Source organism: Heloderma suspectum, chromosome 7, assembly GCF_057233095.1.
Source record: "Heloderma suspectum isolate Gila_16-S chromosome 7, 16-S_ref, whole genome shotgun sequence".
NCBI lineage: Eukaryota > Metazoa > Chordata > Lepidosauria > Squamata > Helodermatidae > Heloderma > Heloderma suspectum.
The window spans coordinates 113362972-113389479 of NC_139464.1; the positions used below are offsets into that span (position 1 = coordinate 113362972).

At 43.9% G+C, this 26508-nt stretch overlaps 1 protein-coding gene across 4 annotated transcripts; it reads left to right on the top strand.

The window, feature by feature from the left end:
- The first annotated feature begins 239 nt into the window (after window positions 1–239).
- On the top strand, window positions 240–24569 carry PRPF18 (pre-mRNA processing factor 18). Of its 4 annotated transcripts, none has more exons than XM_084811643.1 (11): window positions 240–365; window positions 3553–3630; window positions 6963–7070; window positions 9089–9202; window positions 10316–10462; window positions 13772–13819; window positions 17891–17959; window positions 19114–19254; window positions 20682–20753; window positions 21414–21569; window positions 22115–24569. In XM_084811643.1, the coding sequence occupies exons 1-11, from the start codon at window positions 300–302 to the stop codon at window positions 22193–22195; spliced, it is 1080 nt and encodes a 359-aa protein (XP_084667769.1). In that variant the 5' UTR covers window positions 240–299; the 3' UTR covers window positions 22196–24569. The 4 variants fall into 4 exon arrangements, with proteins under 4 accessions (XP_084667769.1, XP_084667772.1, XP_084667771.1 ...); XM_084811644.1 differs by having other exon boundaries at window positions 359–1014; XM_084811646.1 differs by lacking the exon at window positions 13772–13819 and having other exon boundaries at window positions 240–1014.
- The last annotated feature ends 1939 nt before the right edge of the window (window positions 24570–26508 follow it).

Sequence of the window (26508 nt, forward strand, 5' to 3'; positions counted from 1 at the left end):
AGGATAAGGACGCGCGAGGCAGGCGCCTGAAGGGCCCGACCCTGCGCCCTCCTCCGGGCTGCCGCCAAAGCCCCGCCGCGCCGGACGCGCCCGGCGGGGAGAGCGCCGCCCAGCGCAGCAGGGCACGCCGCACGCGCCAGGAGCCCCGCGCCCGCGCCCGCGCCTGGTCTCGCACTGCGGCTGCGCGGAAGGCCGGGCGGGCGGGCGGGGGCTCTGCGGCGGGGCTTCCGGCCGGGGGCGGGGCTTCCGGGGGCGGGGCCTCCGAGCCGCCCTTGTTGCCTTGCCCGGGCGCCGGGAGCATGGACGTCCTCAAGGCGGAGATCGAGCGGAAGAGGAAGCTGCTGCAGGAGAAGGAGCTGGTGGCGGTGAGGGGGCCCGCGCGCGCCCGTTCCCGCGTCGGCGGGGCCGGCAGCCCGGCCTCCTGCCCGTTCTCCCGCTGCCAGGCCGCCTGTGCCTTCGTGCAGGCGGCAGCTCAACAGGGGAGCCCCTCCGCGCCGCGTCCTCCGGGCGTGTGCTTGGGGCCCCCGGCCCGGGGAGCGGCGCGGGCCCGGAAGCACCTCCGGCGGTTTCGGGAGCGTAGCAGCAGCGCCCCTCGTGCCGCAGGCCAGTGGGGGGGGCGGCGCGCCCACGCGCGTTCCTCTGAGGAGAGGAGGCCCGCGGGCTTCCTCGCCTCCCCAGGGCCTCGTGCGCCTCCTGTTCCCCAGCGCCAGTGCTCAGAAACCATTTTCCTCCATCCCCCCGCCCGAACTCTTCTCTCGGCGTTCCCCGAGGGGGCGAGATGGGCTTTAAAAGGCGTGTGTAAGCGCGGTGGTGAGGAAAAACTAGAGGCATCTGTGGTCGGGGGCCGAACACGGCCCCTGTATTCGGGTTTCAAGAGATCCAGAAAGGTCTGCGTGGTCCCCGCATTCTGCTGGAATGATCTGCCTTTAGCTGCTGTACAGCAGACAGGAATTCAGCATGCACTCAGCTATGAGTGGAGTTCAGTCGCTGCTGAATTTTTTGCTGATCACCCAGGTATTAAGAGCGCAGAAGTCCTGCCAGGAAAGAGTGGCGATCTAGCTTGTACATTCTGCAAAACTATCTTTAGTTGAAGATTAACACCAAGAGTGTGCCAGCCTTTGAGTTATGTACAACAAAAATTGAATATTCCTCCATTGAGAGAGGCTGGTCCAGCAAGAGGAGGGCACTTTTCAGTGGATTTTATGTTGCTGCTTGAGATCAAAACTCAAACAGTTGTGTTAACAGCTAGCTAGGAAGTCTGCATGCTGAAGTTGATCCATTGAAACAATGTTATATACCTGTTCGTATTTTTTAGCGTGCACACACAGCAACTCCTTTGTATTCTCCCTAGAATTTAAGAAAACTCGAACAAATTCTAGTGGTGGTGAAAGTTTAAAACTGCAAAGTATTTTGTACTCAGCAGTGTGCATCCAGATTTGTTTAATTGCAAATAACAGACATGTAAATAAAGAAATATAAGCATGGGCTGAATGACTGAAGAAGCATGCAGTCTAGGTAGCATGCTATAGCCCCCCCTCCTAATTTTCTCTTGGCTGGCATGTTGAAAACTCAGAGGTCTTAAAAACATTACATTGTCACAATTTTAAATGTATGCTATTCCTTTAATTTCTAATGTGCGGAATAGTAAACTGAGTTATTGCAAAAATGAAATTTACAATGAAGTTAGTTTAGTTGTTTAATGTATTTTTGGCTTCAGAGATGTTAAAGTATGTACTGTAGTCATCTTATTAAGTCCTCCTTTGCAACGGAAGACCAGAGACTCAGCTTCTGTTATCAAAGCTAACGTTTGCATGTCTTTTCACAAATTTTCTAGTTGTAACCTGTGTACCTGTTCAGTCAGGATATTTAAGATGGGGCTGTACTACTTCAAGTTCGAATACTATGGTTTAATTGATCTATAGATTAGGCTTTCCCCCTAGTCTTATAGCCTTATGAACTGGGAATACATTATAAACATCTGAATTCTGGCAGAGTCTTGTGAACTAGTTTTATTTATGCATCTTTTGAAGGGGGTTGTGATTCTTTAAGTAGTTTTTAGTCTGGTTTGGGTCCCTTGGAAGCTTATTAGGGCCCCTGTCAGTAATGGAAGACAGCTGGGACAAGTTTCCTTGAAAGACAGCTTGTCCTCTGTTACCAATCTGTTCCTGCAATATGCAGCTGCTAAAATATATATGTGTGTGTGTGCGTTCTTTCTTTCACTCTGAAGTTCAAATCATGTCAACAGTGAGACCCAGGAAACCTGAGCAGTGCCCTGTATGAAGTGAGCACTGAATCCATCCTCCTTCTCCTTAATGCTGGCCCCCAAATAAATGATCAGCACTGTCTCTGATGAATGAGGTTCTATTTACACAACCCTGGCTACTGGGCCAGGGCTGTTCAATGTCAGGAACCACTCATTTTGCATCTGTTTATGCATGTTATTTTCTCATCCTGCTAGGGAGTCTTGTGTGGAGGCTTGCTGTGGTGCATGTTTGCTGCAGCTGGATAAGGGCATAGGTTTGCTGAGAGCAAAAACTGAAGGGGATCTGTGTCAGGATCTAGTCACCAAGAGGAAAGAGATGACACTCTTCACAAAATCCTAGCTTTTGGGAAATTCTTCCCAGCTTCTCTGCCCGATTCCTATCAATGATTCTCTATTTTTCAGTTGTTTCAGAACACCTAATCCATCCATCCCCAACCTGGAACCCTCCAGATGCTGATGGACTACAACTCTCACGATCCCCAGACAGCAAGTCATGTTGCAGTAGTTGGGGATGATGAGAGGTGTAATTCCACACCTCTGGAGGGCATCAGGGTGGGGATGGCTGACCTATCACGTGTGTACCTGAATATCATGTGTGTATCCTGAATAAGCCCTAAACGGTTTGCACTTTGGAAGCTCTGTCCACCAAGTAATAAACATGATTTATTAGATTTACAGTCTACAGAATGTTTTGCCTTGTAGCAATTATTTTTAACTTACCATAAATTACTATCACTAGCCATATTTAAATCATCCATATGCAAAAGATCATTTATCGTCCACAAGTCAAAGGTTCTTTTCAGATATACAAGAGGTGTTCTAGAAGTGGATAAAGCAAAGACGCTGTCCACGTGAGCCAGAATGCTGAAAAATCCATGTTCTGGCTCACATGGAGAGCTTTCATGGTTGCAGGAGGCTCTCCTCTTCAGGCTGTTGCCATCCATGATTGCAGGGTGACAAAATGCGACAAGGAAGGCGGCAGGGCTAGAGTGCTCTCTCTCATTGGGCGTTTGCTTCATCTAAAAATAAAACAGCTGAATAGGGCTAAGGTAGCTAGCTGGCCACTGGGTAGCAATGGGGAGAAATGTTATTTACACTCATTTTATATTAGTGGATGAGAATGGCTGCTTATTCTTTTTTTAGTGCACCACTTGGTATCCAGTGCGTATTAACTGTCACTGAGCAGTTAGCGTGGCGCTCCTGTGCCATTTTGCTGAACATCATTGAAAGAAGAAGTGGAAGGTGTTAATGAAATGTCATAATGTAGTAACTACTCTCCTGTCTTTCAGGGAAATAAAAAATACTTCAAGCGCAGTGACCTAGCGAAGAAGGAAGAAGAGGCATATTTTGAAAGATGTGGCTATAAGGTAAAGTGATAATACGTTAGCATTTCTGCTTAACTATGCAGTGTTTACGTGGTCATATTTTAAAATACCTTAATAATGATTCTTTGTTCACTCTATCACTGTTGCACTTTAGCCTGTAAACGAGAAGCCATCAGGAGAGGTATGAGTTCCCAACTAAAGTTTGCAATGCAGGAAGAAGCTTGCATGGATGTGCAGCTACTTGAATTTGTGTTTATAGTTTGGCTTCTGTGGAGGGCATGAGGATGCTTGAGAATAAAGCTGCTCTTGTTTTCTTTAAGTTGTGCTCCAGCAGGCATGTACACTGGATCTGTCATAACCAATTCCCCCTTATAGAACAACATCAGAGGCTGCTAATCTCTAGACTGCTGGCCCCGTTTCCTTTGGGTGTCTTGAATGCTTAAAAACCCAGTAAATGAGCACAGTATTGGTTAGTATTTTCTTTTCATAACCCAGAAGATCCAGTTCTTGAAAGACAATGAAATATGGCTTGTATTTTTGCTTCAGTTTGGCGAAGAATAGTAAATGGCTTGTGTTTAGGACACATCCTAACAAATTAGTCATCTGGAAGGCTTTCTCTCTTCCTCCTCCCAGCATGTTTGAAAAGAGTTTGGATGCGAGTAGAGTAGCATAGTAATCTGAATTATAGGAAGGAAGCCAAACTTAATCTGTTTTACACTGGAGGCTTGCATCAGACCCAGATCTTGTTTTAACAGCAGTCTGTTAGTCCAAAATACTAATGTCTAAAGGTATTGAGATTTCACTGAACTTTTATAAATTGTCCTCTCACCCAGAGATGACCAACAGGTTTTGATGCCTAAAACAGAAAATTCAAATGCCCTCTCCATGATGATAGAACTATAATAAAATCCGTTCATTTTATTTCCATATTGGAAATAAAATGATTGGCCATTACAGAAGATAAAGTACTTAAAATGATTGCTAAAACACCTATCTTACAAGCTGATACAATGGGTTAAAGCTGGGTCAACCATAATTAGTTATTACAGCAATCATGGTAATGAATCACAACATGAGATTCAATTGAGGCAGGAGATTTAGATGAAGGATAATAAACTAAATAATTACCAATTTGCCGCCCTTTAGTGGTACTTCAAAATCTTCTGCCTGAAGCAGGCCATCTATCTCACTCTGCCTCATGTTTGGGCTGGCCAAGCTTGATTTATCCACCTTGACCCTTGAGAAGATATTACTGTGTCTTTTGGCCATCAGGCCTGTTAGAATCAGTTGAGTGGCAGAGCAATCTAAATTCTCAACAATCTGGGCTTAAAGATTGTAAGCAGAGTGTTCCCCACTACTGAAAGTCTGGGGTCCCTTTTAGACAGAAGTACAAAAGCAACATAGAGGAGATTCCATTTGACATCTGATATATGAAGGTGAAGTTGAGGAATCTGGCTTCTACAAAGTATGGTATTTTAAATTTATTTTATTTCCTTGCAAGATTTATGAATTTTCTAACATAACTTCACTTAAAAACAGGAGTGTTGCGACTCATGTCATCTAGCATGGGCAGGGCTAGTACTCTGTGCCCATGTGTGCACAGGGCTACGGTGGCAGGACTGACATGGTGTGGTATGGCTGAAAAACCTCAGTGAAAGAGGAGACAAAATGTGTGGAGGGATGGTTAGTAGAGAAGCCCACATATATTAAGACCAGAAAAAATTCTTCTACTTTTAAGTATTCAGTACATTTTGCAAGCTTACATCTCAGTAGGATTAAGTAGCTGTTCCATTTCAGCTTAGTACTTGGTGGTTATGTTCTACTTGGAGAAACCAGGATAAAATATTAAGGGCTCAATCCTATGGGGGTAGGTGGCCGCCTCCGAGCTCGGAGGCCTATCCAGTGCAGGGCAGGAGAAGCACGGAGGGGATTGTTCCCTCTGCATTTCTTCTGCCCTGCATTTGCAGCTAGACAGCCGATTACAGCTGTCTAGCTGCGGAAAGGTGGAGCGGATGAGGAGGCTGCTGGACAACACATAAGATGTGTCATACTGGCATTTCCGCCTTCTCTGCCCCGGGACGCTCCCCGGAACGCCCCGTTTTGGCTGCTCCGCACTCCTCTTCCAAGCGCAGGGCTGTTCTGCTCTGCCTGTGAGGCAGCACGGAAGGGGGGGAAGGTCAGTTCCCAGAAAACTGCATATCCTATGGCCATCTAGCCTCTGACCAGCGGCCATTGAATTGCTCCCTAAGAGTGTGGATGGAACCACTTTCCCAGTAAATTTTTCTAAATACAACTGTGGCACATTCTAGTTCTCTAAGTGCTTGTACAGAGCTTCCCAGATCTCTGCAATAATGTATTTAAGATGAAACAAAAAGCTCTCCATGTTTTACAAATATAGGTGCTCTTGCTTTGCTAGACTGCCTCTGTTAATAGATTTTTGTGTTGCTTGTAAAGAGGAAGTACTGAAACAAAGTACTTTATTTTTATTTTTTGGCACAGACATTGCTTTTAACTGATTCTAGCTGACGGAATGGCTTAAACCTTTTTCCTTCTGGGAGTCAACGCCATTTTTATAATAATAAACTTCTCTTTCAGAGATGAATATATTCAGTTATTTGTGTGATTAAGTATTTTAAATACTGTTTTGTATAATGAGCTTGGGGCTTGTGTCCGGTATAAATCATTGCCATTTGAGAGATTTTTGTTTGAGTGGCCCTGGCTATTCACCGCATATTCCTTTGGCGCCTTTGCAGAGAAATGACTTCTCAAATGCCATTCTGTATAGATAGCTGAAATTATAGACTGTTTGTATTGTACAGAATGGCTGATGTCATGCAACATAAAAGTCCTTAGACATTTCAGCCAGGGATGTCATAGTGTTGGAGAAAAGTAGTAGCTGAAATTAACTCAGTGTCTCAGTTCACATGTAATAACAAACTATGGTTTGGCTTTCCCCTCCCATGTGTTGTAGTTCCCTCCCTCCCTGCTTTGATCAAACTGTAATTGCCTTCACATCTGAACTGGAATTGGAAACCACACATTTCCAGTTATTATATGTAGTAAACATGGTCCCTTTTGTCCCTAACATTCTCCACTCGCAAATCTTGTAGGCTTTCTGAGTGGCTCATACGTCAGCTATGCTAACACTAGCCCCTCTGTATAAAACTTCTGTAGAACATTGAGCAACTCTGAGAGAAAAGCAAACTCTAAATAATTTAACTGGCAGTTCTTAGAGGTTTCAGTCAGTTTCTGCATGTCAGCTATGCTTCGTACCATTAAAAGCTGATCTTAGAAGCAATTCGTCTCCCTGTGATTTGAGTTTTCTTTGCTCCTATTTAAAACCATTGGTTGTTATGCTCCTTGTTACTACCTAGGTACAGCAGGAGGAAGAAGAGGAGGAGAAAGCAATAACTTCATCAAATCCAGTGTTGGAACTTGAGTTGGCAGAGGAGAAGTTGCCCATGACTCTTTCTAGGCAAGAGGTAAGACAAATCTTTAGAGCTGACAATGTGTAGATAATTGTATCGCTATTGACATATCACCGTGTCTACAGAGAACTTGTATTTCATAGGGTTGGATCCAGACTTAGTTATACTTGGAGTAGACCCACTGAAATCAATAGGACTTGAGTCAGTCATGATTGATTGCAATGGATCTTCTCTTGAGTAAAACCAATTTTGCACCCAACCCATAGAATGCAGATTTCCATTATTGTGAAGCAGCTGTATAATCATTCAGTTGTACAAGAGGTAACAGCAGTAGCTAGCTAACTGTATAAGATGGTTCACTGGAATAGCTTTTCTCTATAGTTCCACAATGGGTCCAGTCTTTGAATTGCCTACAGCAAGTGCAGACATAATAATGGCTTGATCTTAACTGCATGTAAGAGATCAGGAGTTCTCCCTCCCTATCCTCCTACCCTCTCAGGAGTGGCTTCCTTCTCCCGAATTAACTGCCTTTAAAAGGAATATCAGCATTGTTTATTTTAACCATGGATAAGGCTAATCAAGGCTCCTGTGTAATCAGGATTTTAAATCAACATGAAACTGTGGTTTCAAATCCTGATTGAGGGGAATCCTGAGGTATGGACATACCCCTTAATTTCAGTTAAAGGGGGAAACTAAAGCAAGAGAGAGGATGGAAACTGCATTACATCTGCACCAGCCCCTAGCGAATCTGGGATAATATATTAATGATTTCCGTTCAGACTTCAAACATTGTAGCATATATTTCTATTTGTTGACCCAAAAGTGTGGTCTAGGCATTGAAAATAGTGCGTATCTTACTGCTAATCTGGCTTAATGGGCCCATTCCAGTTCTGCAGCGCAGGAATTTAGTTGCCTGTGTTCCATGTTGTCAGAGAGGTAACTTTTGAAATGATGATTGTCTGTTGGTTGACCTTGAACTAAACAACTGCCAAATGTCATGATTGGGCATGTTACTGCACATTCTGTACTTTGCAACAAGGAGGAGAGTTTAGACTAAACTGACAATCCAGTACTTTATTTTTCTGTGGAAAATGTACCATTTTGTAAGTTCATTTGTAATAGTGAATGGATGCCAATTACAAATACAATATTAGGCAAGCTAGGCAGTTTCAAAGATGTAATTACTGTTTTTCAGGTGATTATCCCTAGCAAGTATGTGAGAGAGTTCATATATGCGATTGAAATACATATATGTCCCAGAGTAAAATGGAACTAATACATAGTGGCAGTGAAACTGAAGGTGCCTCAGCAGCCTCCGTGGAAGAGAGTTGGACTCTGTTGAGAGCTAAGTGGTTGTCAGCATATCATGCATAGTTCTTTGGGTTGCCAAAATTAATTAGTTCAGCCTTCCCCACCTGATGGCCTCCAGATGTGTTGGACTACAACTCCCAGCATCCCTAGCTAGCCATGCTTCCTGGGGATGCTGGGAGTTGTAGTCCAACACATCTGGAGGGCGCCAGATTGGGGAAGAATGTGTCAGTTTTTAGTACCTTTCTTTTTACATTTAAACAATGTAAGTGGAGTGCATGCTACCGTCCTTAAATTTTTACAAGTATTCCAATAAAAGTGTCTATATAATATAATAGTTAAATCACATTAAGTGCGCTTTAGTTTTTTTTGTCAAATATTTCAAGTCAAATATTGGGACAAAAAAATTAACATGGGGTACTTTTTTTAGCTTTGTTTACTAAAAGCAAGTAAAATAAACATGCTAGTCTTTGGGGCATTCAAAAATGTTCCGATGCAAATCAGCCTAATTTACATAGGACAATTTTCCAGTTCGAAATTTTCTGGAAAAGCTGCATCACTGCCAACAACATACATTATGAAAGCAAGCTAGAGTCATGCTTGAGTTGAAATGCTCTGTGAGAATGTATCTTGAATGGGTTTGTTCTTTAATACATGGGACTTCCTTCTCTGGGGTTGCTTTGTGCTAAGCATGTGAATCGGTTCGTCTGTCCTATTTTTCTCCCACCTTTGTACAAAGCAAGTACGTTGCTGTCTCTTTGCAGGTCATTAGGCGATTGAGAGAAAGGGGTGAGCCTATCAGACTGTTTGGAGAAACAGATTACGATGCCTTTCAGCGGCTGCGAAAGATAGAAATTCTGGCACCAGAAGTGAACAAGGTACATCTGTAAGCATGAGAGAGAGCATTTAAGGGACTATGATTAGTCCTAAATTTATGCACGTATAACATGGCATCTGTGTGAAACCTTCTTCTTACCTCCCCCCCCACCCCTCTTTTAATGGGTGTGTGTGTGTATAGATACAGTAATCCTAAGTAGGGAAACAGAGAATGCCTTGTCTCCTCTGGTTATGAACTTCTTGGTACAATTTGGTATGAAACTTATTGGTAGGTTTCATCTTACATATAGCCTCAATCTGGACCTTTTTATTTAGCATAGGCTACACCACGATGTTTAGCCTATGCACATGTTTGGCTAACTCAGTAAAGTCAATATGGGGTGGGATAGTGGGATTGAGCCTGTGCCGCCCCCTTGACTAGCCCGCCCACCTCCTGCTCTTTGCATTCACTTCAAAATCTGAACAGCACGTTCAGTATGTAGCTGTTTCAGAGAACAAGTTCAGCAGTTGTGGCTTATGGTTTGGTACAAGTAATGTTTAAGTCTATTAGCGTACTGAAACTTAAAGTGAGTTCATTTGTGATCAATTCCAGAGAAAGAGACACTGCAATTGCTCCGATCGTGGCAGCCATAAATTTAGGGCTGGATCCAGGATCTGCCTTCTGCAAGAAGAACGGACCTTATGCAAGAGGAAAGACTCTGCTCACAGAAAGTCCCTGTGCTGATTTTGGGGATCCCCTTCCCTCCCAGCACTGCTCACCCCATTCAGCAGGGTCTCTCGACTCTGTGTAGCATTCTTAGGGGGATGGAGAGGCTGCCATGGGAAGGAGTGAGCGGGGAAGTCCACTTTTGCCGGCACGATTGATCCAGCGTGAATCTGGATCCAGCCCTTAGTCCTCACATGGAGGTCTTAATAGAAATAGCACCTTTTACCCCAACCTGCCAGTGGCCCAGTTTGGTTTTAGAGTGGCTGTGTGGGGTTCACCAAATATATGAACCGACTCTTAGTGCTTAAAATCCGAAGCGCACGGTTGAAAATGACCAACTGACTTATCTAGTCTCATCCCACAGTATGCAAAGTCTATATATAAACATTTGCTTTATGTTACGCTTTCTTCAGGGTTTGGGCTATGACAATTGTTTTTCTTCCTCTAGGGATTGAGAAATGATCTGAAGGCTGCTTTGGATAAGATTGACCAGCAGTATCTGAATGAAATTGTAGGTGGCCAGGAACAGGGAGAGGATGACACGCAGAATGACCTCAAGGTCCATGAGGAGAATACAACCATTGAAGAACTGGAGGTAATGTACAAATTGTTTGAGTATTTCCAAACTGTGGCCAGAGTTGTGGATACGCCAGGCTTAATAATAAATAAATACATTCATACATACATACATTTTCCCCAAGAAAAGCTAGATTTTGCAACCTGTATTTGCAAACTTCTGATTTGTATTAATCTTCAAGTTTTCTGTTTCTTACTAATTTATTCTGGTTTTGCTAGCCATAGACAAGGAGCTATGCAGGGTACAGAAAGCCTCCCCTCTGTTATTGGAAATTGTATTCAGCCAATTTGGGGGTTTCAGAATTTTCAGCAGGCATTATTACATGGAGGCCAAGAGAAGCCCCCCCCCCCCCCCGGTGCCTTTTTTGATAGCTTCCTTAGCTACTGTTACAGGTGAGGGTATGATTTGTGAAAAATGGGGTTGGGGGACATCTAAATTCTATTATGGGTTCCTCTACCCCCCCCCGAATATTTTGAGTACTGAATGGTGCGTACTTTTTCGAGTTTATTTTTGCAGCTGTAATGTCTAAAAACATCCGCTCCTCCTCCTCTTAGGAATCTCTTGGTGTGTATTTCTTGAGCAAAGACTCCCCTTCTGTGAAGCAAATAGTTTTTCAAAATAAAGAAGTTTAAAATAAAATAAAGAAGGTGCCCCCTGCCGAATAAAACTAGGCAGATAGCTACAAGGGAGAGGGCCTTCTCAGTTGTGACACCCCACTTGAGGAACAGTCTCCCCAAAGAGGTTTGCCTGGTGCCTACATTGATACCTTTTTGGTGCTTGGCAAATACCTTTATTTTCTCCCAGGCATTTTAGAAACCTAATTCTAGCTTTTTAATGGCTTTTTCATCTATTCCTGTGCTATATGTATAGTACTGTATTTTATTCTTTTAAATATTGTATTGTATTTTAATGTTTTTAACTGTTTGTATTTTAGCCTTTTAGGGAGCAATCCTATGGCTCCTAGACCGTGTCTGGGGGGCTATAGAATACTTTGGATTCCTGGATCTGAAGTCAGAGACAGTTCTCCAACCTTGGATCCAGGAACCTACGCTCCGCCCCCCCCCCCCCCCCCCCGCCAGCTGGCAAGGAAAGAACCAGCAACTTGATCTTGGAGAGGGGGTAAAGGGAGCGTTCTGGTGGGTGGGGAAGGGAGGAGACTGGAGTGGCTAGGATGGAGCTATCCCGAGGCCCCCCCGCCGACCTTCCCTCCCCCTCTGGAATGCCCAGCTAGATGGGCAAAAAAACCTGTCTAGTGAAAATGCAGAACGGGAGGAGCAGGTGGAGGTGACAATCACTTCAGCCGCTCCTCCTGCTGTAATGCTTGTAAGCCTCTAAGTTCAGAGGCTTACGAGCATCGAGGGCAGAAGTCATAGGATTGCACCCTTAATTATTGTTATCCTCCCAGAGAATGCTGGTTATTGGGTGGATTTAAAATGTAAAAAATAAATAAAATGACTCCAGCAAAGGAGAGCCCACTACCCTTTATGGTGGTTTCTCCAGGTCACGTAGCTGAAATCTGCTTTCCTGCAGTTTCCACTCATTAATTCTAGTCCTGCCCTCTGGAAAACAGAGAGCCAGTCTTCTCCATCTTCTGTGTGACAGCCCTTCAGATACTTGAAGACTATCATGTCTCTCCTTAATCTTCCTTTCTCCAGGCTGAACATACCCAGCTCTTTCAACCATTCCTCTTAGGACTGAGTTTCCAGACCCTGCACAATCCTTGTCACCCTCCTCTGGACACACTTTAGTTTGTCAGTGTCCTCCTTAAAATGTGGCATCCAGAACTGGGCACAAGGTGCAGTCCAGGTGCAGTCTTACCAGCACAGAATACAGTGGATCTGTTATTTTTACTACTTGTGATCTGAGCGCTATGCTTCTGTTAATGCAGCCTAAGATTTCATTAGGACTTTTAGCAGCCACATCATACTGCTGGCTCATGTTCAGCTTACAATGAGCAAAGTCACCTAGATCCTTTGTACACATACTGATAGCCATGCCTGGTCTCCCTCATCCTGTACTTGTGCCTTTTAATTTTTTTTTGGTACTTAAACGCAAGACTTACATTTATCTCTGCTGAATTCCATGTTGTTAGTTTTGGCCCAGTGTCCCAGCCTGTCAAGATGGCTTTGAATCTTTTTCTGTCAGCTACCTCTCCCAGCTTTGTATCGTCTGCAGTTTTGATACGCAGCCCATCTATACTGTCATCCATGTCGTTTATAAAAACATTGAATAGTGCAGGGCCTAGGACAGAGAGCCCTGCGGCAGTCCACTTGAGACCTCGCTCAAGTAGCTAGGGCCATTAATGAGCACTTCAGGGGCATGCTTGTTCAACCAGCTATGGCTCCACTTAGTAGTAGTATTATTCAGCTCACACGTTACCATCTTGTCAATTCCCCTTGTGGGAGACAGTAGAGGCAAAATAGAAATTGAGTAGTTTTGCCATCTCTATCATTCATTAAAACTTCGCCATCTTCTCCAAGCAGCAGACCTACCCCTTCCTTGTTCTTCTTCTTGCTCCAGCCATAACCAAAGAAGCCCTCCTTGTTTTTAGCATTCTTCACAATGCTCATTATAGACCTCAGCCTGCCTGATGCTATCCTTACGGGTTTAGGCTACTCTATTGTACTTGTCCCTGGTTATAGGTCCCTCCTTTCATCTCCTATACATGCCTTTTTTTAAAGTCTCAGCTCATCAGAGTTTCCTGTGCAGCCACACTGGCTTCTTTAGATGTTTCCTATGTTTCCTTCTGGGTTGCATTTGTGCCTTCAGTATTCCACAGCATGGCTGAAAGGTTCTGTCTTCCATGCTGGAATTTCCCAGCCCTCCTGAACTCTTTTCTCCTTCAGAATGTCTAGCCATGGGATCCTGCCCATTTTTTTCCTGAGCTCTTTGAAACTGGCTTTCCTCAAGTCCAGGGGACTCATCAGACCATTCCCCATCCTTTGCTATCATGAATTCTAAGATGACATTGTCACTTCTCCCAAGATTCCCACCATTTTCTCTTCCTCAGCCAGTTCCCTGTTGGTCAGGACTAAGTCCAAGATAGCAGACCCCCACCCCCACCCCAGTTCTTCTTCCACGTTCTGAAAGGCAAGGTTGTCAGCAAGACAAATAAAAATGTATTGGATGTTCCATTCTTAGCAGAGTTGGACTTCCTGCTTATGTCAGGATAGTTGAAGACCCCCTTTGCTACTTTGGCTCACCTCTGAGAAAGTTTTGTAGTCTGTTTTAAGAAAGCATCTTCCATATCTTCTGCTTTGCTAGCCAGGCTATAGAATACTGCCTCAACAATATAACTTGTTTCTTTCTCCTTTTATCCGTACCCAGATGGTTTCAGCAGGGCTTCCATTCTCAGAATCATGGATTTCCATGCAGGTACATACATACATGTCAGATCAATGAATCAAGGTAAGCTGGAGGTGGTCAAACATGAGATGGCAAGATTGAACATCGACATCTTGGGAATCAGCGAACTAAAATGGACAGGCATGGGTGAATTTAATTCAGGTGACCATCATATCTACTATTGTGGGCAAGAATCCCTTAGAAGAAATGGAGTAGCACTCATAGTCAACAAAAGGGTGGGAAAAGCAGTACTGGGGTACAATCTTAAAAATGATAGAATGATCTCAGTACGAATCCAAGGCAAACCATTCAACATCACAGTAATTCAAGTCTATGCCCCAGCCACTGAGGCCGAAGAAGCTGAGGTTGATCGGTTCTATGAAGACCTACAACACCTTCTAGAACTAACACCAAAAAAATATGTCCTTTTCATCATAGGAGATTGGAATGCTAAAGTAGGAAGTCAAGAAATCACCGGGATAACAGGCAGGCATGGCCTTGGTGTACAAAATGAAGCAGGACAAAAGCTAATAGAGTTTTGCCAAGAGAACATGCTGATCATAGCAAACACTCTTTTCCAACAGCACAAGAGGCGACTCTACACATGGATGTCACCAGATGGTCAATATCGAAATCAGATTGATTATGTCCTTTGCAGCCAAAGATGGAGAAGCTCCATACAGTCAGTAAAAACAAGACCTGGAGCTGACTGTGGCTCAGATCATGAGCTGCTTCTTGCAAAATTTCGGCTTAAATTGAAGAACGTAGGGAAAACCACTAAACCGTTCAGGTATGACCTAAATCATATCCCTGATGAATATACAGTGGAGGTGAGGAATAGATTTCAGGGATTAGACCTGATAGACAGAGTGCCTGAGGAACTATGGACGGAGGTCCGTAACATTGTTCAGGAGGCAGCAATGAAATCCATCCCAAAGAAAAAGAAATGCAAGAAAGCAAAGTGGCTGTCTGATGAGGCTTTACAAGTAGCTCACGAAAGAAGGGAAGTGAAAAGCAAGGGAGAAAGGGGAAGATATACCCAACTGAATGCAGAGTTCCAGAGAATAGCAAGGAGAGACAAGAAGGCCTTCTTAAATGAACAATGCAAAGAAATCGAGGAAAACAACAGAATGGGAAAGACTAGAGATCTCTTCAAGAAAATTGGAGATCTCAAGGGAACGTTTTGTGCAAAGACGGGCATGATCAAGGACAAAGAAGGCAGGGACCTAACAGAAGCAGATGAGATTAAGAAGAGGTGGCAAGAATACACACAAGAACTATACAGGAAAGATCTGAATGTCCCTGATAGCCATGATAGTGCGGTCACTGAACTTGAGCCGGACATCCTAGAGAGTGAAGTCAAGTGGGCCTTAGGAAGCATTAGTAACAACAAAGCTAGCGGAGATGACAGTATTCCAGCCAAGCTATTTAAAATCCTAAAAGATGGTGCTGTTAAAGTGCTGCATTCAATATGCCAACAAATCTGGAACACTCAACAGTGGCCACAAGACTGGAAAAGGTCAGTTTACATTCCAATTCCAAAGAAGGGCAACGCCAAAGAGTGTTCAAACTACCGCACCATTGCACTCATTTCACATGCCAGCAAGGTGATGCTCAAAATCCTACAAGCTAGGCTTCAGCAGTATGCGAACCGAGAACTACCGGAAGTACAAGCTGGGTTTAGAAGAGGCAGAGGAAGTAGAGATCGAATCACCAACATTCGCTGGATCATGGAGAAAGCAAGAGAATTCCAGAAAAACGTCTATTTCTGCTTCATTGACTACGCTAAAGCCTTTGATTGTGTGGATCACAACAAACTGTGGCAAATTCTGAAAGTGATGGGAGTACCAGACCACCTTACCTGTCTCATGAGAAACCTGTACGAGGGTCAAGAAGCAACAGTGAGAACCAGACATGGAACAACCGAGTGGTTCAAAATTGGGAAAGGAGTACGACAAGGCTGCATATTGTCACCCTGCTTATTTAACTTATATGCAGAGTACATCATGAGAAATGCCGGGTTGGATGAATCAGAGGTCGGAATTAAGATTGCTGGGAGAATTATCAACAACCTCCGATATGCAGACGATACCACCCTAATGGCAGAAAGCGAAGAGGATCTCAAGAGCCTCTTGTTGAGGGTGAAAGAGGAGAGTGCAAAAGCTGGTTTGAAATTCAACATTAAAAAAACGAAGATCATGGCATCTGGCCCCATCACTTCCTGGCATATAGAAGGGGAAGAAATGGAAGCAGTGACAGATTTTACTTTCTTGGGCTCCAAGATCACCGCAGACGGTGACTGTAGCCATGAAATTAAAAGACGCTTGCTCCTTGGGAGGAAAGTTATGGGAAACCTAGACAGCATAGTAAGAAGCAGAGACATCACCTTGCCGACAAAGGTCCGTCTAATCAAAGCTATGGTTTTCCCAGTAGTAATGTATGGCTGTGAAAGCTGGACTATAAGGAAGGCTGAGCGCCGAAGAATTGATGCTTTCGAACTGTGGTGCTGGAGAAGACTCTTACGAGTGCCCTGGACTGCAAGGAGGTCAAATCAGTCCATCCTAAAGGAAATCAACCCTGAGTGCTCATTGGAAGGACAGATACTGAAGCTGAAGCTCCAATATTTTGGCCACCTAATGCGAAGAGAAAACTCCCTGGAAAAGACCCTGATGCTGGGAAAGACTGAAGGCAAAAGGAGAAGGGGACGGCAGAGGATGAGATGGCTAGATAGCATCACGGATGCAATGAATATGAACTTGAGCACGCTCTGGGAGAGAGCACAGGACAGGAAGGCCTGGCGTGCTATGGTCCATGGGGTCACGAAGAGTCGGACACGATTGAACGACTGAACAACAACAACAACAACAACAACATACATACACACATACATACAAAAAAACATATAACACTCCTCCCCTTTCTACTGGGTCTATTTCTTTTGAGCAAAAGACACTGCTGAAGTACTGTATCCCAGTCCTTAGTTTCATCCCACTAAGTCTCAGTGAAGCCTGTCAGATCAGACTTATCTTCCTCTACTAGGATTGTTCCATTTGTGTCCCATACTCTTAGCATTAGTATATAGACCATGGAAGGCCATGGGTGTTGCACCCTCCCAGTTTCCCTGCTGTCTTTCCCTGCAAATTACTGGGCACCATCTCCATTGTCCTGCTTCCTCCTCTGTTATCCCTAATACTTGGCTGCATACTTAGCTGTGGGCATTGTTCTCCTTCCCCACATCATTTAGTTTAAAACCTCTTGATCAGGCTTCCGCCAAACGTGTTCTTCCCAGTCCTCATGAGGTGCGCCCCAACCCTTGCCCAGTATCCTTCATTAGGGTAGAGTAGGTTGTAGTCCAGTAAACCAAACCTTTCCCAATGACACCGTCTGCGTAGCCTGATGTTCACTTCCAGTATCCTGCTTTATTTTCCGATGCACTGACCTTCAACATGAAGGAATAAGGAAAACGCCAGCTGTGCCCCCAAGTCCTTCACTTTCCTACCCAGAGCATTATGGTCTTTGGAAGTCAAGTCGAGATTTCTTCTGGCTCTGTCACTTTTTCCTACATGGATCAGCAGGAATGGATGGTGGTCAGTGAGTTTTATGAGCCTCTGCAACCTCTCCATCAGGTCTTGGATTCATGCGCCAGGAAGGTAACACATCTCTTGATGTCCGGTCCGCACACAGCTGTCTCATTCCCTCTCAGGGGATTGGGGAATTCTATTCCGGTCGAACAAATTGCAGATTTCCATGGGACATGTACAAACAGATATGCGTCTGATAGCTCTTTTCATCCTGGCCTATGACACTTAAAAGAGAGAACCTTTCAACTATGCTTTTAAGTATATACATACTGCAGGGATAGGGAATGTGTGGCTCTCCGGATGTTGTTGATGCAGCTCCTATCAGCTCTCACCATTGGCTATCCTGGCTGGGGCAGATGGGAATTGTAGTCCAGCAGTATCTGGAGGGCCATATGTTCCCTACCCCTGGAGTACTGCATAATTTTAGCGGGTATATGGTGGTTTGAGTGTATGTGAACTTGGATCATTTTTTTTGTGGGAAATACAAATGAATGAAAACCCCTTTTCCCTCTTTCTCTAGGCTTTAGGAGAATCTTTAGGACAAGGTGATGATCATAAGGACATGGACATCATAACCAAATTCTTGAAGGTAAAAAGGCTTAACAGCAAGAACTGCTGAGCTATCAGCAAAAGTTGATGATGTTCTAGGACTGTACATTTTCTGCATATCTGAACTTAATTTATTAGAATTAACTTGACACTTCACTTCTAGCTAAACTTTAAAGTGAGTTAACCATACAGAAATTTCTGATTTGAGGAATTTTCCTTAATGCTGAAAAACTGGAGCTAGGTAATCCAAAGAGGAGTCTTGGACCTTTGGGTAGCTGTGAATAGAACTAGATGTTTAGTGGCAAATGCAGGATTCCCAATCTCATCTTTTTCCTGCAGTGCACAAAGTGGGGGCATATGCAAGTTAGAAGTGGAGGGGGTGCTTATCCCTTCCCCTTCCCACCACTTTGCCTCTGCAGCCTCTCACCCCTGTTGCCCCACTCCCTCCAGTCTGGGTCTGAGTTAGGGCTTCCTGGTCAAGCTGGAGGAATGGCTTGCAAAGGATAAGCAGCAGGCGCAAGAAGGCCTAAAGATCGGCTGCTGCTCATTCCCTGTCAATACTCTTTCCCCTGCTTTGCCCTTGGGGTCCCTGCCATGCTGTGTTGTCTGTTCTCAAGTACTGGAGCACACTGTTGCCCTGATCTTAAGTGGCCAGTAGTTTTTCCCTTTGCAAAGAGGTTGGCCACGTACAGACACATGGGTGGGATATTATGCTACCATGGCTGAGGTCAGATTTGAACCAGGAACTCACCCAGTGGCAAGTTATTCTCTTCGCTTCTACTTATTTGCAGTTTGGGAATGATAACAGTGCCTGCATTGAACAGCTGCTGTAAGAAATCCTGAGATAATGGTTATCAAGTGCTTTGAATACTTAAAATGTGCTATAAAATTGTTAAGTTACTACTATTAGTATTATCCTACTGGCATTAGATGGGGCTGTTTCAAGTACATAGTGCTAGGACTGGAGAAACTTCAGATTATCTGGAAGGTAAAAAGGCTCCAGCTGATTTATAGCTATGATTATTAAAGATTTACAGCCCAACCATATGCATGTTTACTCAGAATTAACTCCCACTGAGTTTTAATGGGGCTTACTCCCATGTAAGTGGATAGGATTGTAACTTTAGCATATGGACGGTGTTCATATTTAGCCACACTGTGGCAGTGTAGCCTAAACTTGTTTACCATCTTCAGTTCCTGCTTGGAGTCTGGGCTAAGGAGCTGAACGCCCGAGAAGATTATGTGAAGCGTGGTGTCCAGGGAAAGCTGAATAGTGCCACTCAGAAGCAGACGGAATCGTATCTGAGACCTCTGTTCAGAAAACTTCGGAAAAGGGTAACATCAGCAATATATTTTCCCCTCTGTAAACATTTTCTAACTATGTAATGATTACAATAATGTTTTTTTTCCTTCAGCACAGACAGAGCAGGTAAAACTGACAACTAGTCTATGCAATCATGTGGTAAAACTGTTCCTGGATTGTATTGCTTTGAATGCACTGATATGGCACTTTTAATTTGCCAATTTTCTTTATAGCCTTTATCGCATGCTCCTTCACAACAATTCTGTGTGCAAGGTCATGATTATAGTTCCCATTTTAGAGGTTAGAACTAAGGCTGGTGTGCAGCAACTTTGAGAATGTCACCTGGGGAATCCATATGAGAGTCTTGAACCCATGTCTCCTCAGAGCCAAATCCAGGTGTCTTGTCACTCAAACTGATGGTTGGGTGGAATGCCCTGAACCAGACCTTGCCATTTACTGCCTGCCCGGGAAGGTTAGCAGTTGCCCTGAGTGAACACCGAGTGGCAAGCTGCACCGCCCCTCTTCAGTCATGCTGTGTGGAAAAGAGGGTGCAGCGGCTTCATAGGGTTAACTGTTCCTTGTTTCTCCCTTAAGGGATAGAGCAGTAGGGCTGTGAGTGTGCTCAGTGTAGTGCTGATGTAAGGACAGGGCAGCAGGGAGCTGCCTGCGTGTGCTACTCATGTTCTCCTCCTCCTAGCCTTAAAGGGCTAGCAGCCTTTTAATAATAAAGGATAGAAGAGCAAAGCTGTACATATCACCGTGGCAGTGGTGGGTTGGTTGGTGAGACAGCAGTGTCTGGGAACAGGAACAGCCTAAATGAATCAGGGTTGGGGGGTCAGCCCCTAAATAATTAGTCAACTCAGATTTGCAAATAAAGGCTTTTTTACTACCCAAAGCCTGCACTTGTAGAGGAGGCTGCCTGCTGTGCCTCTGCATGATTACCACCTTCCAGTCATACTCCAGCAATTCCACTGTGTGTCTGCCTCAGGTGTGCTTGGATCATTCTGTCACCCCCATTGCAGCAGCCCTTTCCCTGCCCTTAGAGGAGGCTGCCTGTTGTGGATCTGATTAATCGGCTGCTCTGGGTTGGTCTCCTTTCCAGAGTCAGGAGGCAGTAACTCATGCACAAACACAGGGGCTCGACTTCTTTTAGGCTGGCTGGTTCTTGTTCTTCCACATGCTAAAGCAGGGTTGGGGAAGCTTTGTCCCTGAACATTGGCCATGCTGACCAAAGGGGTTGATGGGAGTTGGAGTCTAACAAAGGCCACAGGTTTTCCAACCTTGCTGTAAAAGTAAATGCTTTGGGCTGTAAGTGCCAACCATGACTCCATTTTTAATGTCAAAAACATACATAGTGTACCATGGCCATCAGACTTCTGAGAAAGACGGAGTTAGGCAGTTCAGCACCTTGTTTCACTCACCTATTCATTTGAAATTTGTTTTTTGCCTTTCTTTTTAGACTCTTCCTGCAGACATCAAGGAATCAATAACAGATATTATCAAGTTTATGTTGCAAAGAGAGTATGTGAAGGTATAGAACACTTTTAAAAGAGTCTGTGGCGTTCATGTCTTGTAGCTTAATTGGACTAAGGTGTCTGAAAGCCTCACCAGCTTCACCCTTCAGAGCAATATTATTAGTTCTACTAATAAGCATAAAAAACACATGCTCAAACATGCGTAAGCTGTTTAGACCTCAGGCACAGGGATGAGGGGAACACACTCCCATTGTATGGTTCCTTAGACTTGAATGGCCAGCATTCAGTATCAGGGGATGGTATTTGCTCATGGAGTGAATGAACGCTGACAGTTTAGTCAGGGTAAATTAACAGCAGAGCCCTTTCCAAGCAAATTCCCTCTCAGGGCTTGTGTTTTAATTGATGGTTTCTGGGCTATGCACTCCTAGAATTTTTGTTTTTTTAAGCTGAGCGATTTTAGTACTTCTGGAAATGCTAGTTTTGCTTGCAGTGTCAAATGTAGTTATGTGCTTACATAAAAGTAGCACTTAATGTGAAGCTACTTGATGTACAATCTTGAAAGCATGGGAGCAGCAGCGTCCTTTGGGCTCTGGGCCCCCAAACTGATAAGTCACCTCTGAAGTTTAGAGCTCTTGGCTTTCTGCCTTTTGGCCGTATGCTGCCTTACCCTGGTGCATTTTGCCCTTTTGGTTACTGGCCAGTCTTTGTTTCTACAGGCCAATGATGCCTATCTTCAGATGGCCATTGGGAATGCTCCTTGGCCTATCGGCGTCACTATGGTTGGCATCCATGCCCGGACCGGTCGAGAGAAGATTTTCTCAAAGCATGTGGCTCATGTTCTAAACGATGAAACCCAGAGGAAATACATCCAGGTAAGATGAAATGGTAGATTCATTGTCCAGAGATTCACTTTGATCTTGGGTGATGCCTTAATATGGACAGGGAACCTCGAGCCCAGGGACCAAATCCAGCCCACCTGGTATCTCAGTCCAATCCTACGGGGTTCCCCAGACAATCACATCCCCTTCCCTGGCTCCACCTCTTTTCCCCAACCACCGATTGTTCCATCCTTTCTCAGCTTTTGTGCCCTCCCCCCCATTCTGAGCAGTTGAAATGCTTCTCCTAAGGGTTAATTATTGGCAGTTAAGAGTTTTGAGCTACAATATGCTGGTTTTTTTGGCCCCATCCCTTTTGCCTTTGTCCCCACCTGCTCCTGGAATGTGGCCCCCGAGAGCTTCTCTGAAATTGAATTTGGTCCTTGAGCTGAAAGAGGTTCCCTGCTCCCACCTTAAGCATTCAGCATTTGGAGCTGCTCCACTTCAGCTGCAATTCTTGTGCATTCATTGTACGCTTTGTCTGGGTACCTGGGATGTGTTACCAACTTACTGTTTTTTTCTCTCTCCCTCCCTCTCTGTAGGGTTTGAAGAGGCTCATGACCATTTGCCAGAAACACTTCCCCACAGACCCATCCAAATGTGTTGAGTACAATGCATTGTGACAGTGGGTTTCTGCTCTTGGATATCTGGACTGTGAGAGAAGAGAGCAATCTCTATGAGAACTCTTGATTTGGGAATTGGAGTGGACTGGGGTGGGAGAAGAAAGGCAAGCACCTTCATCTAGGCTCGTTTGAACGGGACACAGTCATTTGTTCTTTGATGAACTTGCATATTTTCTTGTATTGCATATATCGGAAAAAACATTTCTAAGAAATGTACCCAGTTGCCACATGTGAATGAGCAGCTTGCTGGTGCATATATCCTGTGCTTTTCCCCCTTTGCATGAACGGGTAAACAAACCAGCAAAGGGATAGCTTTGTGCCATGTCTGAACCTGAGATTATGGCTCATGGTACACAAACACGTCAGGATCATAGGCCAGGATTAAACTCCGGTTTAAGCTATTTCTTCCTGGTCACACAAAGGGAGGAGCAAAGTGGGATCCAAAAGGCTGTGTGCTTAATCACAGCTCATTCATATTGTAGTTTATTAAGGCAAGATTCCTGGCTTAATGCGATGTCCGAATGAGGCTGTTGTGGTACAATGTGTCTTTGATAACATTTGTGTATCTAGTCCTTTTTATAAGTGTCACAGGATCATGGATGTAATAACTTCAGTGATACCTTTACTAGGATCAGCCCTAGCTTCACTATGTGGTAAGCTTTAGGATGTGAGCTTTAGGATGAACAGAACTAGTCCAGCTAGAAGTGGTGTTCTACTGTCCTGGTTCTCATGAACCAATAGGGCTATCTGTATTTGCTCTCTCATAACTTTCCTAATCTATAAAATGCTGCCTTGCCATTTGATGTTGGGAGAACATTTCTGTAGTACCGAAGTTTGAAAAATAACTTGGTTTGAGAGAGAACTTGGAAGATAATTTTTGAATAACTGTAATAATAACAATCCTCTTCCTGTTACTAGTTATTTAAGAGGTGTCGTTCAAAGGACTCGTCTTGACCTTATATTAGGATCAGGTATAAAATGGGTAGTAGAGGACATAGATTTCCTTATACTTTTGAAGTTGTTTAGTATGGAGAGCACTGTACAGGATCTCAACAAGACAACAACTCCCGGCTCTGTGGAGGTTACATCTAAAAATTGACAGAAGGGGAGGCAAAAAGAGAGGGGAGGGAAGATGGAGGGGAGGGTAAGTGGGGAGAAAATGCATTCATTTCATTCAGTTGCATGTTCTTAGCCTAACAAGAGACAAAGTACAGTGAGTACATCATAGCATGAACTAATAAGTCTTCAGATGCAAGATGTGTGTGTGTGTGTGTGTGTGTGTCTGTCTGTCTGTCTGTCTGTCTGTCTGTCTGTCTGTCTGTCTCTCTCTGTCTGGAGAGAGAGAGAGTTGCTGCCTTACTGTTCTGCTCATAGAGCATCCAGAGTGGCATACAACAGGAGAAAAACATAAAGATGAATCATTCATGCAAAAGCACAAATTTAAAAACAACGTAACAATTTTAAAAGCAGTGCACAATTGAAAATCTAATTAAGCGGCAGCAGAACAAAAAATAAGCCTGCCAAAATTTTAAAAAACCACTTCCAGCTTGTCTGTATTATAGAAGACTAGTGCTACCATCGAGAAGGCCTTTACTCTTACGCTCATTCACCAAGTGGCCCAAGATAATGGCAGACAGAGTAAGACCTCCACGGCAGTTCTCCAAAGCAGAGGCAGGCTTATATGATAGTCAGATTTAAGGCTGGGGTCCTAGTGCTTTAGTGCCTGCCAAGGTCTCCTACCTATCCCAATTTTATAATTTTTTAGAAGTTGTTTATTCATTTCGATGTGGGCATACTGGAAAGTGAAGTGCTGGTCCCCAGCCACCTGCCAGCTTTATTTTCTTTTAAATAGGAAATAAATTGGGCCCAGTGGCATTCTTAAGAAAGGAGCTGGAGGCTAGAGCTTCCCCCTCCAAATTGCCCAGCTGCAGGTAGTTTTATTAAGAAACATAAAAATACAGTGGCATGTACAAACTGTGGGTGTGTGTAACAACCATTTTGATGGTTTTAAGCAGGTGATTCAGTGCTTGCGTTAACAGTATCCTAGGGTATATGGGACATATATGCCAGCTGTTACTTGGGATCTGTAATGTTCATGCAGATTATAAAGCTAAACAGGTCAATTGCAAATTACTAAAAAATATAGATTAGCCAAGGTTCTGTGGTCCATGAAGTTTCTGTCATTACTCTGAGGCTGGACAAGTTTGATTGCTAATAGAAATGACACCAAATAAGCCACGTTGAATTTCATTGAAGATGGTGTTTATCTGCCCTGCCTGTTCTTTAATTGTTGGTCTGTTTTACTATTGTGACTTTAATTATTGCAAGTCCCCTTGAGTAATATATATATATAATAAATCTTTATAATAATGAACTGTAAAATGGAAATGAACTTCACTCTTAAAGCTGAAATGCTTTTTAGTAATGTAAGGAAGAATTGCTGTCCTCTAAGGGGACATCGATAATTGGAGCATGACTCCTAATTAGCAGGAAGCAAACCCAGAGCAGGACAACTTCTCCTGAAGGCAGATAATTCTCCTATGTCCCAGGATTGAACAATATGATCACACCTGATGCAGAGGCACAGTGGAATTACCTGTCCTCCACTAGAGGCAGATTGGAAAAAGATGAGGCCATCATATTCAGAAATGCAGCAGGTAGTCTCTTTCTATAGTTGGATACTTGGACCTCATGGGCATTTTGGATTATTTCATTTAATTTATTGGGACAGGCTGGGGTGCCATGGCATGCACTTTAGGAATTACTGTGCTAGGGAAGCATTACTTAAGGCCACGGGGAGATACTTGAGGCTGTGTTAATAAGTGTGGCTGGAACATAACAGTCAGTGCTCAATTGTATAGAATCTTTAGGGGCCGCTGACCTCTGAATATTGACATCCCAAGAATAGGGTTCCCATTAAGATCTTCAGCTCTGTCAAATGTTTGAAATTGCACTTTTATTGATTCATTTGGCAAACTTCTGGATGTTTTACCCACCAATTTCATTGGTGCATTTCATTGAACTCAACAGGTTCCCCCTGAGTTTTGATCCTGTTCCTTATGAATGATTAAAACATCAGACCAGTTTAGAATATTTTCTTCTCTAGGAAGATACGAATAAACATTCAAGTCAACACATTTTGAAAAAAGAAAGATTAGTATTTTAATCCAATTCCATTCCTTTTAGCCACCAGGCACTGTGAAAATGATGGAATGATTAGAGGGTGGATGCTGCCATGGAAACTACTTTTCATTGAAGAAAGAGGCGCTTTACTCAAATGTCTTTCCAGCAAGCACAATAGAAAATCCTAAGTGGAATGTTTGTTCCCTAAGAAGCTTGAAATGGAGATCAACTTTTATATAGGACTGTTGTAAAGTCAATATGACTTGTGTTTGTGATAATACCAAGAGGGTTCTAGTTTTAAGGGCTCATTCTTGGGGACCATGGAAGCCACTTCCATCAGGTCACTTTCCATGGGGCTGTGAAAATGTAAGAAAAGGGGAGATAAATGTTGAAGGATTACTTCACATAGAGGGGTGTAGCCACCTCCAGCCTGGCAAGTGGTTTATTGTCCTATGCTTCTCAGTTGTTTAATTTTGTTTCCTAAAAACAGCATATTAGCAACATGCAAACACTTAAAAAAATATAAAGTGCAATAATGTAAGAATAGCATGTGAGGTGGAATTTTTAGGTGAAACCTAGTGGGAAGCATATTTTGTCCTAGAACAGTGTTGAGGGGAAGGTGTCAACCCTCTTAGCCATGGGCATTTTGGCATAGTGCCCATTGAAGAGCTTGTCATCACTCACTAAGGTCAAATGCGGGTTAGTGAGGACTCTGCAACTTCTCTTAAACACAGGCTAATGTCTAATGGAAAGTTGGCTGGAAGAAAGGGAAGTTGCCAAGCCCACAAGGCTGCCCATTGCAGAAAAAACTGTTCATTTTTGCTCCACACAAGTCTGTTTATACATTTGCTCAGTATTTTATTTTCTTGGGCTCCAAGATCACCGCAGACAGTGACTGTAGCCATGAATTTAAAAGACGCTTGCGCCTTGGGAGGAAAGCTGTGGCACACCTAGACAGCATAGTAAGAAGCAGAAACATCACCTTGCTGACAAAGGTCTGTCTAATCAAAGCTATGGTTTTCCCAGTAGTAACGTATGGCTGTGAGAGCTGGACTATAAGGTAGGCTGAGCGCCGAAGAATTGATGCCTTCGAACTGTGGTGCTGGAGAAGACTCTTACGAGTCCCCTGGACTGCAAGGAGGTCAAATCAGTCAATCCTAAAGGAAATCAACCCTGAGTGCTCATTGGAA